The 16,024-nt window shown below is 43.3% G+C and overlaps 1 protein-coding gene across 2 annotated transcripts in view; it reads right to left on the bottom strand.

The window, feature by feature from the left end:
• Nucleotides 1-341: 341 nt before the first annotated feature.
• The window catches only part of LOC129847467 (guanine nucleotide-binding protein G(i) subunit alpha-2-like), a 109,379-nt gene continuing 93,696 nt past the window's right edge, over nucleotides 342-16,024 (bottom strand). For both annotated transcript variants that reach the window (XM_055915269.1, XM_055915278.1), the window contains 6 exons: nucleotides 15,849-16,009; nucleotides 3,954-4,082; nucleotides 2,199-2,328; nucleotides 1,884-2,037; nucleotides 1,388-1,597; nucleotides 342-1,231 (listed from right to left, as the gene is read on the bottom strand). In XM_055915269.1, the coding sequence (XP_055771244.1) occupies nucleotides 1,407-1,597; nucleotides 1,884-2,037; nucleotides 2,199-2,328; nucleotides 3,954-4,082; nucleotides 15,849-16,009 (765 nt within the window). In that variant the 3' untranslated portion in view covers nucleotides 342-1,231; nucleotides 1,388-1,406. The remainder of the gene's footprint in view (nucleotides 1,232-1,387; nucleotides 1,598-1,883; nucleotides 2,038-2,198; nucleotides 2,329-3,953; nucleotides 4,083-15,848; nucleotides 16,010-16,024) is intronic.

Below are 16,024 nucleotides of genomic sequence, written 5' to 3'. Positions count from 1 at the left end.
TGCCGAACCTCACTAATGGCTCGTGGCTGAATGGAAGCAAGTCCCCACAGAAATGTTTCAACATCTAGTGGAATGCCGTGCCAGAAGAGCGGAGGCTGTTATAGCAGCAAAGGGAGGAGACCAACTCCATATTAATGCCCATGATTTATAAATGAGATTTTATTTTGGTCATGTAGTGTACGTTGTTTTGTCTAACTTGTGGAATAACAGTTTGTTTTGGTTTTATTACACCAACAGCTCTAACCTGATTTGAATGAAATGATCTGTTGTGTTCTATGAAAAACCTGTCCATTAGTATGTGAAAATTACCTAAATCATGTGTAGGAAAACACAAGAGCAAGTAAATCAGGTGAACTTTATTTTTATTTAAATTAAATCATTATATAAGACTTTCAAAGCCTTTTAATATTGACCAAAAAACTAACCTTTCCCAATTAGATTTTGTCTTTCCTCAATCTATTTATCATTAAGATGTTGTGAGAAAAATGGAAGAAAAAAGTAGGCATACAGTCGGTCAAACAGTACTGATAAAAGCATATCTATGAATCGGCTGTAAACTTAAGTGAAGGCACAAACATACTGCAAAAGACATGGAATTGGTATTATAAAAAATGATGTTAGGTACACACATACTTTAAATCAGTTAGAATTTTTGCCATTCCTTCCCCTGGTTGTGAAGGTTTTTTGTTTTACTTTTTAATATTTTTATTTAGATTTTGTAAAAGGAATGTTAAAATATTCTGTGCAGATTACAGAGCTAATATATTTGCCATCTCGAGTCATGCAGGAAAAATATGCAGTTTGGCTATGAATGAGGAACATATGTAAACATGATTAAAAAAAGCACGTCCTTTTTCCATTCATAATCTTTATCCATGCATGTTCTTGTTTTACAAAATAAGCTTTATGCGATTAAAAGTTTAATAGAATTTGCAATGCACATCAGATTTTCTAAAGTAAAATGAACACATTTATATAAAAACCTTTTCCAATGCCTCTAATAATTGAAAATAAACTAAGAAAAAAAACAATAACAAATGTTTGATTTGTGGTCTTAGCCCAAAGAGTTAACAATATGAGCAACTGGATCAGCAATCGTTGAAATTCTGCAATGCTCTCCGAGTTCTCAGTCTCTTAGGTGCCTTTAAAAAAAGCAGAGCAAAGCCGAAATCGTGGTTGGCCAGTGCATTCCTTCACAACGTTTTTCTTCCAAACTTCCTTATAGTCAGAGCTGTTCAAGTAATCGGAGGGAACACAGAGAGAGGGAGAGGTTAATGCATCCAAAGTTAACCTTGAAGTTTTATTCAAAACACATTAACTAGCTGGTTTCTGTGCATTTATGAACAGATTCCAGTGTGTGCTCTATTGTACATATGTAGAAGCTGACCTTGACTCTTCCTCAGGCTCTAGAAGAGACCACAGTCCTTCAGGTTGTTCTTGATGATGACGTCGGTGACGGCGTCGAAGACAAACTGAACGTTCTTGGTGTCGGTGGCTTGGGTGAAGTGGCTGTAGATCTCCTTGGTGTCCTTCTTCTTGTTCAGGTCCTCAAACTTGGTCTGGATGTAGGCCTGCGCCTCCTCAAATTTGTTGGGACCTGGGCATAGGAGAGGAGGTTAAGAGGATTGTTGTGCCCATAGAATTAGAATGGTTGTGCTACTGAGTCTGTACGCGTCAGGAGAAAACTAGTATCAGGTGGAGAAGTTGATCTGTTCTACTGATGGGATTCATGGGGTTGTTGAGCTACACATCTTGCCACTAGACTCCTTTTACTGGTAAAAACGACACCTCCTAGCCTGACATGAGAATTTCAGCGTAAAGCACTGCCAACTACAAGAGAACATGGAACATTCAGGGGATTCCAAGTTGTGTTGTGGTCTTACCAGAGTACTCTGGGAAGCAAATGGTCAGGGGGCTGTGTGTGATCTTCTCCTCAAACAGATCCTTCTTGTTGAGGAACAGGATGATGGAGGTCTCTGTGAACCACTTGTTGTTGCAGATGGAGTCAAACAGCTTCATGCTCTCATGCATTCGGTTCTAAAGGGAGAGGGAGAGAATAACAAAACATTATTTAATTCCAGTTGATCAAGACAACTCAAAATTAATGTGAGGTAATTTCCTTTAGAAATAAAACTGCATTAAAAAGGGATAAGAGAGATCCAGTAAGTGGTACTTAAAACAGTCTCCTGCCTCCTCACCATCTCCTCATCCTCAGCCAGCACCAGATCGTAGGCACTCATGGCCACACAGAAGATGATGGCTGTGACTCCCTCAAAGCAGTGGATCCACTTCTTCCTCTCGGAACGCTGACCGCCCACGTCAAACATTCTGTAGGGACACAAGCAGCCAGTGAGGGTCACCCTTCTACTGCTGTTTACTAGTGGTATTGTACTGTATGCCCAACATCAACTCCCAGAACAACCTCTAGTCTAACCCTGTATCTCCTTTGTGGTACTGTACTGTATGCCCAACCTCAACTCCCAGAACAACCTCTAGTCTAACCTTGTATCTTCTTTGATGTGTGCATATTGTGAATATGTGGATAGGTGTAAACAATTCGGTGCTGGCTCCACAGATTCATGGGCTTATGGGATTTACCCAATGTTTTTTTTACACCTATCCACTCTATTGGGTCTGGAAACAGAGGAGAGGTTTTCTGCAGGGCCATTCATGTCCTCTGTATTGGGATCCATAATTACACCAATGAGAGGGAAGCACCATGATGATGTGACATTCCTGGAGGAGCCCCCACATTCCATTAAACCAGGATTGGCCCAGAGAAGGGAGGCTGAGGGTCTCTGTACTCATAGCACCTTCCCTGCACAGAACATGCCATTTTCCCTGGCATTTTGTCACCATTCTTGTACAGTGCAGTTGCCGTGGTTACAGGGCAGATGGGGCTGAGTCGCTGAGGGAGCGGATCTGGGTTTGTTTGTTTGTTGTCACGATGGATCTCCGCATGACTTCTTCATGAGGACATAGCAAACCGACCGGGCACATGGGCGAAATGAGAAGATGCCTGCTGTGGAAGTGCCAGTCTCGGCTGTGGTGCCCGTTTAATCATCAACACAAGGGAGGTTGCTTTTGAAAACAGAGAAAAGGAGGATATGCAGAGACAGTGGTCTGGAAGTCTTGTTTGGCAGACACCAGACAGACTGTCAGATTATTTTTTGTACTGTCAGCCCTGCTAGAAATTCTGCTGATATTTGGGTGAATTTCATATGTAATGGAGTGCTGCTATGCTATGTGTTAGTAGGCTGTGTAAGCATGCAAACACATAGGGTTGTAATGTTCAGGGCTGTAATTAGTAGTGCTCACCTCAACAAGGCTCTCATCAGCTCTAATATCACTCACTGTAGCCTGATTCCATCAGGCCAGCTAAACACTAGCTAACACTGCAGCAGGGCATGTTATTTGTGTGGGGTTGTTGGTGGTGTACAAATAGATGTATATGTATGTAGCGTATTCCCACATTCAAATGAACACAGATTTCGGAAGCCACTGCCATTGAACACATAAACCAGCCTGCAAACAGCCATGCAACCTGGCAGTCCATCAGTTTTTCACACAACTTCCCCACCATACACACAAACTGACACACACAGAGAACCAGACCAGATCAGTCAGCTGGAAATTGCCTTTTCAAAGTAACAACCAGACAAGATGGTGCCTTGGAGTGAATAACAAAGACAGAGGAAAGAAACAGAGGTTCCTTTGCGTTTGGGCAGCGCTGCGGGCAGAGGGTTCAAAATGAACCAGATCCTGAAGCTAACTTATGAGGCAGGATCAGGTTACCCATCTCACATTCACTATCAACAGACAGAAACTAAATCACTGCTTTCTGCTAGAACAATACAAATCAGAATATGACGGAGGAATCTTTGATTCAGAATAGGGAACTGGTGCACTAACACACAAGCGCACACACACCAGGGAGGCAGTGGTCCACTCACTTAAAGTGTAGGTCTTTGAAGGTGAAGTGTGTCTCCACAATGCCAGTGGTCTTCACTCTGGTCCGCAGCACGTCCTGCTGTGTGGGGATGTAGTCTGCTTTGGCTATCCTCTCCAGGTCATTCAGGTAGCTGACAGGGACAACACACACAGGTCAGAATACAGACACAGCTGTCAGATTAAAAACTAGGAGGACTTTCACCAAATCTAGGGTCAGAGGATTTCAGGCATCTAACTCTCCACCACTGGTTTGACCACATTATTAAATGGTATTGGTGCAATCTGTTTATTTAACCTCCATCAATATAAACTCATCACTTAACAAGTACACACAAAGTAGATAAAGACCTATCATCATAAGTCTGAAGTGCCCTCTCAATGTTAGATCAAATCCGCATCAGCACTCAAATCTGCCAGGAGACTCCGACAGACTGACTCTTAACCCATTTACACACACATACAGATGACAGTGGTATTAGATCATTGGGAAACCATCTGAGCCGCCTGTTGAGAGGGGAAACTATTGTGTCAGACCACTGTCCAACCTGGTCTCAGACGATTTTGGTATTTTATTAGGATCCCCATTAGCTGTTGCAAAAGCAGCAGCTACTTTCCTGGGGTCCACACAACACATGAAACATAATACAGAACATCAAGACAAGAACAGCTACGTACAGACAAGGACAGAACTAGGTACATTTTTTAAAAAGGCACACGTAGCCTACACATCAATGCATACACACAAACTATCTCGGTCAAATAAGGGAGAGGCGTTTCGCCACGAGTGTTGCTTATCTGTTTTTTGAAACCAGATTTGCTTTTTATTTGAGCAATATGAGACGGGAAGTTCCATGCAATGAGGGCTCTATATAATACTGTACTCTTTCTTGAATTTGTTCTGGATTTGGGGACTGAATAGCATGTCTGGTGGCATGTCTGATGGGATAAGTGTATGTCAGAGCTGTGTGTAAGTTGACTACTGTATGCAAACAATTTGGGATTTAACACAGTTTAAGAAACAAGAAGTCATGCAGTCATTCTCTCCTCAACTGTTAGCCAAGAGAGACTGGCATGCATAATATTTATATCAGCCCTCTGATTACAATTAAGAGCAAAACGTGCCACTTTGTTCTGGGCCAGCTGCAGCTTAACTAGGTCTTTCCTTGCAGCACTGGACCACACGACTGGACAATAATCAAGATTAGACAACTAGAGCCAGCAGAACTTGCTTTTTGGAATGTGGTGTCAAAAAAGCAGAGAATCTGTTTATTACGTCCAGACCGCTCCCCAACAACCATTGAATCTATATATGTTTTGACCATGACAGTTTACAATCTAAGGTAACGCCAAGTAATTTAGTCACCTCAACTTGTTCAACAGCCACACAATTCATTTCCAGATTCAGCTGAGGTCTAGCGCTTAAGGAATGATTTGTACCAAATACAATGCTATTTGTTTTAGAGATGTTCAGGACCAATTTATTACTGGTCACCCATTCCAAAACAGACGGCAACTGTTTGTTAAGGGTTATAGAGACTTTATTAGCAGTAGTTGCTAATGCGTTTATGGTTGAATCATCAGCATACATTGACACACATGCTTTGTTCAATGCCAGTGGCAGGTCATTGGTAAACAATTGAAAATAGTAGAGGGCCTAGAGAGCTGCCCTGCGGTACACCACACTTTACATGCTTTACATTAGAGAAGCTTCCATTAAAGAAAACCTTTTGAGTTCAACAGGACAATGACCCAACACACCTCCAGGCTGTGTAAGGGCTATTTGACCAAGAATGACAGTGATGAGTGCTGCTTCAGATGACCTGGCCTCCACAATCACCCGACCTCCACCCAATTGAGATGGTTTGGGATGAGTTGGACAGCAGAGTGAAGGAAAAGCAGCCAACAAGTGCTCAGCATATGTGGGAACTCCTTCAAGACGGTTGGAAAAGCATTCCAGGTGAAGCTGGTTGAGAGAATGCCAAGTGTGCAAAGCTGTCAAAGTAGCCACCCTTTTCCTTGAAGAACCTAAAATATGTTTTGATTTGTAAAACACTTTTTTGGTTACTAAATGATTCCATACATGTCATTTCATAGTTTTGGTGTCTTCACTATTATTCTACAATGTAGAAAATAGTACAAAGAAAAACCTTGAATGAGTAGGTGTGTCCAAACTTTTGACTGGTACTGTACGTATTGCAAATTCATATTATATTGTACGAATTACAATTCTTAACATATCATACAAAATTGGATGATGGACATCCACAAATTAACACATACCATATACCAAATGCAACATATAATACTAATTTGAGTGTCCTGGATTTTCGTGGCCTGCTGGAGGTCATTTTGCAGGGCTCTGGCAGTGCACCTCATTGCACAAAGGCGGAGGTAGCGGTCCTGCTGCTGGGTTGTTGCCCTCCTACGGCCTCCTCCACGTCTCCTGATGTACTGGCCTGTCTTCTGGTAGCGCCTCCATGCTCTGGACACTACGCTGACAGACACAGCAAACCTTTTTGCCACAGCTCGCATTGATGTGCCATCCTGGATGAACTGCACTACCTGAGCCACTTGTGTGGGTTGTAGACTCCGTCTCATGCTACCACTAGAGTGAAAGCACCGCCAGCATTCAAAAGTGACCAAAACATCAGCCAGGAAGCATAGGAACTGAGAAGTGGTCTGTGGTCACCACCTGCAGAACCATTCCTTTATTGGGGGTGTCTTGCTAATTGCCTATAATTTCCACCTTTTGTCTATTCCATTTGCACAACAGCATGTGAAATGTATTGTCAATCAGTGTTGCTTCCTAAGTGGACAGTTTGATTTCACAGAAGTGTGATTGACTTGGAGTTACATTGTGTTGTTTAAGTGTTCCCTTTATTTTTTTGAGCAGTGTATTTATAAATAAAAAAAATAGACATCCAGTCAGAGGCAGTCCTGTGGATGAAAACAGCTCGTTGGCAAGAATGCTGCAAACTAACAGAGGGGCCACAAATAGGCAAATAACGGCGCAGTACAACAACTCAGAACACACAGCTCGTTGGTCCTTGTCACAGATGGGCTATTGCAGCAGACGACACCACCGGGTTCCACTCCTATCCGCTAAAAACAAGATGAGATCAATGGACAGGTGCTCCACTGGGCACGCGATTACCAACACAGGACAATTGAGGAGTGGAAAAAACATAGCCTGGTTCGACGAATCCCGGTTCCTGTTGCGTCATGCTGATGGCAGTCAGGATTTGGCGTAAGCAGCACGAGTCCATGGCCTCATCATGCCGGGTGTCAACGGTACAGGCTGGTGGTGGTGGTGGTGTAATGGTGTGGGGAATGTTTTCCTGGCACACGTTACGTCCCTTGATACCAACTGACTGAGTCTAATAATAAGTACCGTACGTTTCGTCGTGACACGGCACACTTTAACGTACAGCGTCAAAGGGGTCCGTTTTTTCTAATTTTCTCCAATACTATTGGTCCATTACCATGGCAATCGGCAGGTAGCCTAGTGGTTAGAGCATTGGACTAATAACTGAAAGGTTGCAAGATCAAATCCCTGAGCTGACAAGGTAAAAATCTGTCGTTCTGCCCCTGAACAAGGCAGTTAACCCACTAGGCCTTCATTGATAATAAGAATTTGTTCTTAACTGACTTGCCTAGTTGTAAAAAAAAAAAACTATATAAAAAAAAAATGCTGTATCGAAACTTAGTTCAATATCACCAGCTACCTAACATCCTATTAGCTAGCTATTGTGATGTATTTATCATTGTAATAAATAAAAAATGTAGATGCATTTGTAGGTAACTAGCTAACACTGATGGAGGGTGAAAGGATAACAGCGGCAACTGTCAAAGAAGGGAGAGTAGGCTATTCTGGATAGTGTAGTTCCCGTCCCTAGAAGTGAGTACAGAAATAATAGTAACATAATATTCAGTGCTGTCTAATTTAAGCAATGAATTCTTTCTTGTGATGTTTTCTGTCCTCAGATACAGAGAGCTGCTAAAGCCTGTCAGCAGACGAAGAGGTCTCAATGAAGAGCAGTGGTTCTCAGTCCTGGTCCTGGGGACACAAAGGGGTGCACATTCTTGTTTTATCCTTAGCACTATTGTACACAGCTGATTTAAATGACCAACTCTTCATCAACCTTCAAGTGGTATTTATGTATTCATTTGTGATGCTATCCTTGATATAATCCTGCTGTTGTACATGCACGTGTGTGCACATGCATCTATCTAATGTTACCATGATTTGTTATAAGAGATATCCTTTAGTAATCCACAATGACCCGATGAAGTAAAAGTCTAACAATGACATCTTCCATATTCCAACAGATACCTTACAACTGGAGATTCCTTTAAAACGATTGCTTACAGTTACAGTGCAGAGCACTGCACGGTTGGGTGACCAGGGCCATCTGGGACTGCCTCATGGGGGAATTCAGGCGTGTGTGAAGGCTACCTGTTTCCTGCACAACTTCATGAGGATGGACACGAGGACCAGGAGGGGATCTGCAGCTCGTCGCTGTGTGTCAGAGGAGAAGTCTGCTGCTCTGCAGGATGTTTCAAGGATGGGGGCCAACACAGCACAGGAGGCATTCCATGTGCGGAAGATATTCACCTCCTACTTCAAAGAGGGTGCTGTTCCCTGGCAACACCATGCACAACCAAAGGCTCTTTTAAGAGCCATCCCCATTGCAATAAGAGTATTCTTCCATTTACTTAGCTATGTCTACTGCAGTTATTCAATTCCCAGTTTATCTCCCTTTGATTTCTACTTCTCAGGTGAGGGCTCGGTTTAGGTAAGGGTGATGATGTCTGTACAAAAACAAAGTGTCACCCATATATATTTTGGGGGGGAACAATTAGACACCCTATAATGAACAAATACACACTTGTTTATCAAATTGGACTGATGGATTGTGTTGTGCAGCAAGCAGGCTCAGGTGTGTAACTGTGTTTCCTTCCACCTTCAAAGAATAGGCAAGAGGACCAACCATGGAGAATAGTAAGACACTTCATTATTTCTATAACCTCCCTATATTGTTTGTCTGTGCATGTTTTTCAGCATAAAGTACTCTGCAGCCACTTAGTGTGGACACCAGGTGAGGCCACACACACACTCCTGTCGAACACTCTTTAACTAACTTATTTTCTCAATAACAGTCTCTCCCCTTCACTTCACCCCTCGTCTCCTTTACTTCATCCCTCGTCCCCTTCTCCCAAAATCCTCTCGGTTATATCAGCTGTGTCAGTGAAGTCGTCCCGCATCTGAACTGGCTACATAGAGGGCACAGCATGATTAGAGGTGAGAGGTCACTTGGTTGGATTAACAGGAAGTATTATTAAAGAGATGCTTTACATTGAAATACAGATAGAGATGTTGTAGTCCCAGAGTTAATGATCCAAGGTCAGTTTTGCACTTCACCTCCTGATGGTTATGATGACGACATTATAATAAAAAACAAAACAACGCTTAATCATGCTCTCATTCTCTCTCTCTCGTCTGCAGGTATGTTTTGATGTGAAAGAGGATGCCAACCTCCAGTCCCGTCATCGCCACCTCACCCGCTCTTAATATAACCTTCAGGCCAACTGGGGCCCCAAAGCTGGTTAGGAGACCCCGCTAGAGACACTATGTCATTGTGATGACCTGAGAGTAGCACAGTAATTCATTAAATCAAATGCGGACTTCCCTGCTACTCTGTTCTTACCTCTTTCCCTTTCTGTCTTTTACACACACACACACACACACACACACACACACACACACACACACACACACACCTCTCCCCAAATTGAACTTGTATTTATAATGCAGGTACTATATATTTATAACATTTGGATAATGAACATTCAATAACGCGTTTCACATTCTCCACTTGATTTGGATGACATTCTCTACCGATTGAAATTAAGTCTCATTTGATGAAATACAACACCTATCCTGTGTCCTCAGATCAGTGCTGATGAAGGAAATGAGATATTGAGATTAACCTGAGTGAGTATTTACATAATGTATTGGAAGTGTAGTGTACTGTTTTTTTCAAATTATGTTTCTGTATACAGTGCATTCGGAAATTATTCAGACCGCTTGATCAAAAGGAGCCTAAAGGACCGACCATGAGAAACAAGATTCTCTGGTCTGACGAAACCACGTTTGAACTATTTGGCCTGATTGCCAAGAGTCACGGCTGGAGGAAACCTGGAACCATCCCTACGGTGGAGCATGTGGGGATATTTTTTCATTTTTCACTGGCAGGAACTGGGAAACTAGTCAGGATCGAGGAAAAGGTGAACGGAGCAAAGTAGAGAGATCCTTGATGAAAACCTGCTCCAGAGCGCTCGGGACCTGACTGGGGCAGGTTCACCTTCGAACAGGACAACGAACCTAAGCACACAGCCAAGACAACGCAGGAGTGGCTTCGGGACAAGTCTCTGAACAACCTTGAACCCAGCCAGAGCCCGGACTTGAACCCGATCTAAAATCTGTGGAGAGACCTGAAAATAGCTGTGTGGCAACGCTCCCCATCCAACATGACAGCGCTTGAGAGGATCTGCAGAGAAGGGGGGGAAACTCCCCAAATATAGATGTGCAAAGCTTGTAGCATCATACCCAAGAAGACTCAAGGCTGTAATCGCTGCCAAAGGTGCTTCAAAGTGTCTGAATAATGATATAAATGTGATATTTCTTTTTTCTAAAAACCTGTTTTTGCTTTGTCATTATGGGGTAGAGTTTATAGATTGATGAGGGGAAACATTTTCAATTTTAGGATAAAGCTGTAACATCGTGGGAAAATGTGAAAAAAGTGAAGGGGTCTGAATACTTTAAAGTACTGTATATACGACTTGCATCCTTGCCACAATAAAGTTATTATATTCTACTCAATCCATAGGATTCATAGATGCCATTCAGACTGTTGAAGTCAATATAACCGGCTATGATAGCTGGAGGTTCATAGCTAGGTTCTGAACTAATATTCATTCCAAAACGTTTTAGAGTCCATATACAGATCGCCTACATAGCTAGCTACACATCCATACAATAAGCAAGAAAATAGTTAGCTCACTACCCTACTTCAGCTGCATTGCATAGCAAATATCAGCAAGTCTAGCTTACAAAATTGTACATTCAATTTGCAGTAAATGCTTTAGCTAGCTAGATTCTTTACATCCACCATTACTCAAGATGACAGCCTGGTTTGCTAGTTCTCATAAGTACCTAAAACACAAATTACAATTTCATCCTCATGTCACAACACCCATAAAAAGCTAGCTAGCTTGCTAAATAGCAATTTTTGTAAATTAAGTTCATGACAAAAAAATATTCATAATCGTCTGTCTCTACATTAACTAACAATCCTCTCAACTGTACATTTTTCGCATGATTCGTTCAGACGCTGTCTCTGAGGAGAGTTCTTCAAACCGCTGTCTCTGAGGAGAGTTCTTCAAACCGCTGTCTCTGAGGAGAGTTCTTCAAACCGCTGTCTCTGAGGAGAGTTCTTCAAACCGCTGTCTCTGAGGAGAGTTCTTCAAACCGCTGTCTCTGAGGAGAGTTCTTCAAACCGCTGTCTCTGAGGAGAGTTCTTCAAACCGCTGTCTCTGAGGAGAGTTCTTCAAACCGCTGTCTCTGAGAAGAGTTCTTCAAACCGCTGTCTCTGAGGAGAGTTCTTCAAACCGCTGTCTCTGAGGAGAGTTCTTCAAACCGCTGTCTCTGAGGAGAGTTCTTCAAACCGCTGTCTCTGAGGAGAGTTCTTCAAACCGCTGTCTCTGATGAGAGTTCTTCAAACCGCTGTCTCTGATGAGAGTTCTTCAAACCGCTGTCTCTGATGAGAGTTCTTCAAACCGCTGTCTCTGATGAGAGTTCTTCAAACCGCTGTCTCTGATGAGAGTTCTTCAAACCGCTGTCTCTGATGAGAGTTCTTCAAACCGCTGTCTCTGATGAGAGTTCTTCAAACCGCTGTCTCTGATGAGAGTTCTTCAAACCGCTGTCTCTGATGAGAGTTCTTCAAACCGCTGTCTCTGATGAGAGTTCTCCAACCTCATGCCCCACAGAGAAAGGCCTCCTTAGTTGTCTGCGATTCACATATTGAAACATTCCTTGATTTGAGATGAGGATACTAGTATCCAGAGCTTAATTGAATCCTGTGGGCTTACAGTTACAATTTACAAACCCAACTCCTCCACGCACTGGTTAAACATGTGCGGTTATCAGCTATATACTTAGATTAATTTGCACTGATATTTGACCATTGGAGAGCAGGTGAGTTACAGTAGTGGAGCTGTAGAGCTGATTCTAGCCTGCTGAGAGGTGTAGCTGAGAGCTGATAGGGAATCTCCCAGTGCTCTGAGATAGATGACAGTATGGAGGCTGATATTGTTGGAGCACACAATAAGGATCTAAGTACAGCAGTCACAGTGCTCTGGAGAGCCCTGATGAAATAACATAAATCCTCGTCACTGCCACCTCCTCCCCAAAATCTCAGGGGCCATCGCAACAAAACGCTTACCAGAAAGCAAGAGCTTTAATAAGAGTAGGGCGAGAGAGAATTTAAAAAAAATAGTATTTGACTTCGTAATACAAAAGTGGGTGAGATCAATATCGCTCCTGCTACTCGTTCAATATTTAGTTGGCTGCCAGGCAATCATTTTGTGAAACACCATCCTGTCATGCCTTTTAGAGCCCATTTCCTTGGCGCTACGCAATCTCACCAATAGGCCTTGTGTCTAATGGACTGCCTTGAGAACAAATACAGCACTCTCTGCTGCAGGTGGGAATACATGAACAAGTGGTATTCCAGGCACATGGACGGTGAGTGTAACAGGAATAGGGGATGTATTGTGTTCTCTACATTTCCATATAGAGAGAATGAAGGGCCCTGTGTGCCCTGGTGATAAGGGCCTCTCACCTACACCACACGGCAGCAGCACAGAGAGCCTTGCAGCATTACTGTGCGTTTTTTCTTCAGTAGACTAACTCCATAGCACTATATTAAACAGACGGAGCATGACCTTGACGCAGGGTCGTTCCACCTCAAAAAGCACAAGAAAGAGGATTGACACCCACCATCTCAGATGGTTCTGAAATCATTCCTGTAGTTAGTAACAGATATGATTAGCATTCCTGAAACATTATTTCGTTAGGGGAGGGTTTGGCCGGGGGGCTTTACTTGGCTTATCGCGTTCTAGCGACTGCTTGTGGCGGGCCGGGCGCCTGCAGGCTGACTTCGGTCATCAGTTGAACACTGTTTCCTCCAACACATTGGTGCCGCTGGCAGTTGTTAAGAAGAGCGGTTAGGCAGGTCATGTTTCGGAAGACGCATGACCCGACCTACGCCTTTCCCGAGCCCGTTGGGGAGTTGCAGCGATGAGACAAGACCGTAATTGGGTCGCAAAATATTTTTTTACGGGAATAAATCACACACAAAGATTAAATTTCCTGGACACAGACCAAGTGTAAAAGAATGACAAACTGATTTGCTTTCATGGAGGACTGGCTTGAATTGTGAGGATGACTACACAATTTATTTTCATCATAACCTAAACCTATTGGCTTTCTACCCAAAGTTGGAAAGAAAATGTTGGTGATCTATTCAATAAATACAAGAGACCAGCAAAAAGGATAAAAGAGTGTCAGTGGCATCTAGCGGTCAGAACCTGGTATTTTCACACTACTTCATGGTTAATAATGCAAACAACTTCAATGACCTAATTTCTCTGAACAGGGGAAAAAAACATCTCCAGATTCACAGGGAATACATTACATAGTATGGAGAAGCAATACTCCAAGCCGCAGCTTCATAACTGTTACTGTATACTGGTTGTTGGGGTGGGATTGTAATGGGGTGTGGAGGTCTATTGGGTGGCTTTGATATTTTTGGGAGATTCCTCATGTCTTACTCAATGGTGTTAGCAGTTGATGGTACTCTTCAATAACAGACCCCAAAGGAAAGCAGGGGGAGAAAAATAGGTTTATTCAAAAAAGACAAATCCTAGACGTCATACTGAGAGGTAGATGTTCATTCTCCCCTGTCCTCAGTGATTCTCTCCTCTGATTCTATCCACAGTGATTCTCTCCACAGAACAAAGGGACAGGATGTAGTTCTATAACCCAGCCCTAGCCTGTAGTTGACCAATTAGAATTCCTTGCAATAAAACTGGGCCAAAAGGCCAAACAACAAGTACCCTACTTCAGGCACAATGTATAAACAATTTGAACCAATGAGAGCTTGCAATGTAGCTATGCATCCCAGACTGAAATTCCTCCCATGTCTCTGACCCATAGATCATTAATCCCCTATTACAGAAAAAACACTATTTCCATTGATCATTAGTACCTCTTGACTTTTAGTCCTCTTGACCTTCAGTACTCTCGTCCTCTGTATTGTGCATTTATCTTCTAAATATTCTTACAACGGTATGAAGAAGTTTGGTCCAAAATGGATGTCGGGTACTAGATTTATCAGATTTTATCTGAATCATATAAATTAAAATTGCCAATTTGGGTGCAATCAATTAGCTTAATTTCCCTGAGAAAATTACATTCAAACAAAATAATGTTTCAGGAATTCCAATCGTACCTGTTTCGAACTACAGAAACAATTTCAGAACAATCTGATATGACATGGAACGACTCCTCAGTTAAAGGCCTCAGTGAAGGAGTGGCTCTGTGGAGAGGCTCCAGTGAGGGCATATAGTTGCTGCTATTACAGGCCGGCTATGCTGTGCTGTGGTCACACAGCAGCATGACTAAACCCATACGGGAAGTGACATGATACGTGTTGTTGTTCAACATAGAGGAATAAGTACAAAGGGAGTATCTATAAAGGACTATGCTGGGACAGTAGCATACTGTAGCTTTACACTGTGGCACCTGTTGACTGATCGCTGTGAGAACAAGAGCATAGACAACTTCTAAAGCATTGCCATGCAAATCTGGGCCCAGAGGTAAATCGCACCAGGCATAACATGGCCTGTAACTAGCCAGGCAAACTGCCAGCAATCCCTGGAAACCCCAGAGACTTCCTCATTCAAAGCTACATTTTCCTGATGCCTCATGACAAGCAGAGAGGGAGAAGGAGTGAGGGAAAGTGGGAGAGGGGGAGTGACTGCATACAGTATGTGAGTAGTCACTGTGAAAACACACTGTCTTCAGAGCTCTTGCTGCTATTCAGGGACGTTCCCACACACAGCGGGACAGGACGGGACGGGACAGGACAGCTCTACTAGCATGGGTGGCTGACAACAACATATAAAACATATTGGAGGGCAGGGTACTGTGCAGGGGACTAGGCAAGTGCTAAAAAATGACCACATTACAGTTAAACTACACACTGTTCTCTAAACTGCTCTCTAAACAAACATGAGTCATCAGTTTCTAAACATGTTGGTTCTTTCTTTACTTCCATCATCAAAGTGGATTGATCCAATCTATTATCTCAGGAACTGGTCCTCTCTTCAGAAATTGATTCGAGGGAAATTAGGCATGGGAACATTCCTGGAAGTTCAGAGCTGTGCTAACCCCCATTTGAAAAGCAATTGGTTTCTCAACGAAGCGACAACACGTTGCGCACGCTGCCTTGATCTTTTAATCCCCTTATGATATCGATGGGAGACTGAGGGAGGGATGGGGAGAGTTAGGGGGTCACTGTGCTGTGAAGCCATCAGTATCAGAACCTGCAGACTTACTGTGCTGCTTCTCCAAAACTCTTTGCCCTCAGATTCAGAAGGTAAATCCAGTAATATCACAGTTCGGCCTATTTAAACACAACTCAAAAAGGTGTGCGATCAAGGATCGATAGAGACCCAGCAGTGACAGGGAGATGAGGCCAGTGACAAAGTAGACTATGAGCCTGGCACAGGTACGTAGCCAAGTGAGCAGAGTGGTGGTGGTCGTTACTCACTAGGCAGCAGAGTCGTTGAGCTGGTACTCGCGGGCGCGGGTGAAGCAGCCCTGCACCCCTCCGTCGGCCCACAGCCGGTGCATGGCATTGGACAGGTCATCTGGCAGGATGCCCTGCTCCTCAGCAGCCCCCGACAGGGCAAACAGCTGGCGGGCATCATCCTGGAGGGGGGAGAC

Source organism: Salvelinus fontinalis, chromosome 3 (assembly GCF_029448725.1).
Source record: "Salvelinus fontinalis isolate EN_2023a chromosome 3, ASM2944872v1, whole genome shotgun sequence".
Lineage (NCBI taxonomy): Eukaryota > Metazoa > Chordata > Actinopteri > Salmoniformes > Salmonidae > Salvelinus > Salvelinus fontinalis.
This window is presented reverse-complemented; position numbering and strand designations above follow the sequence as displayed.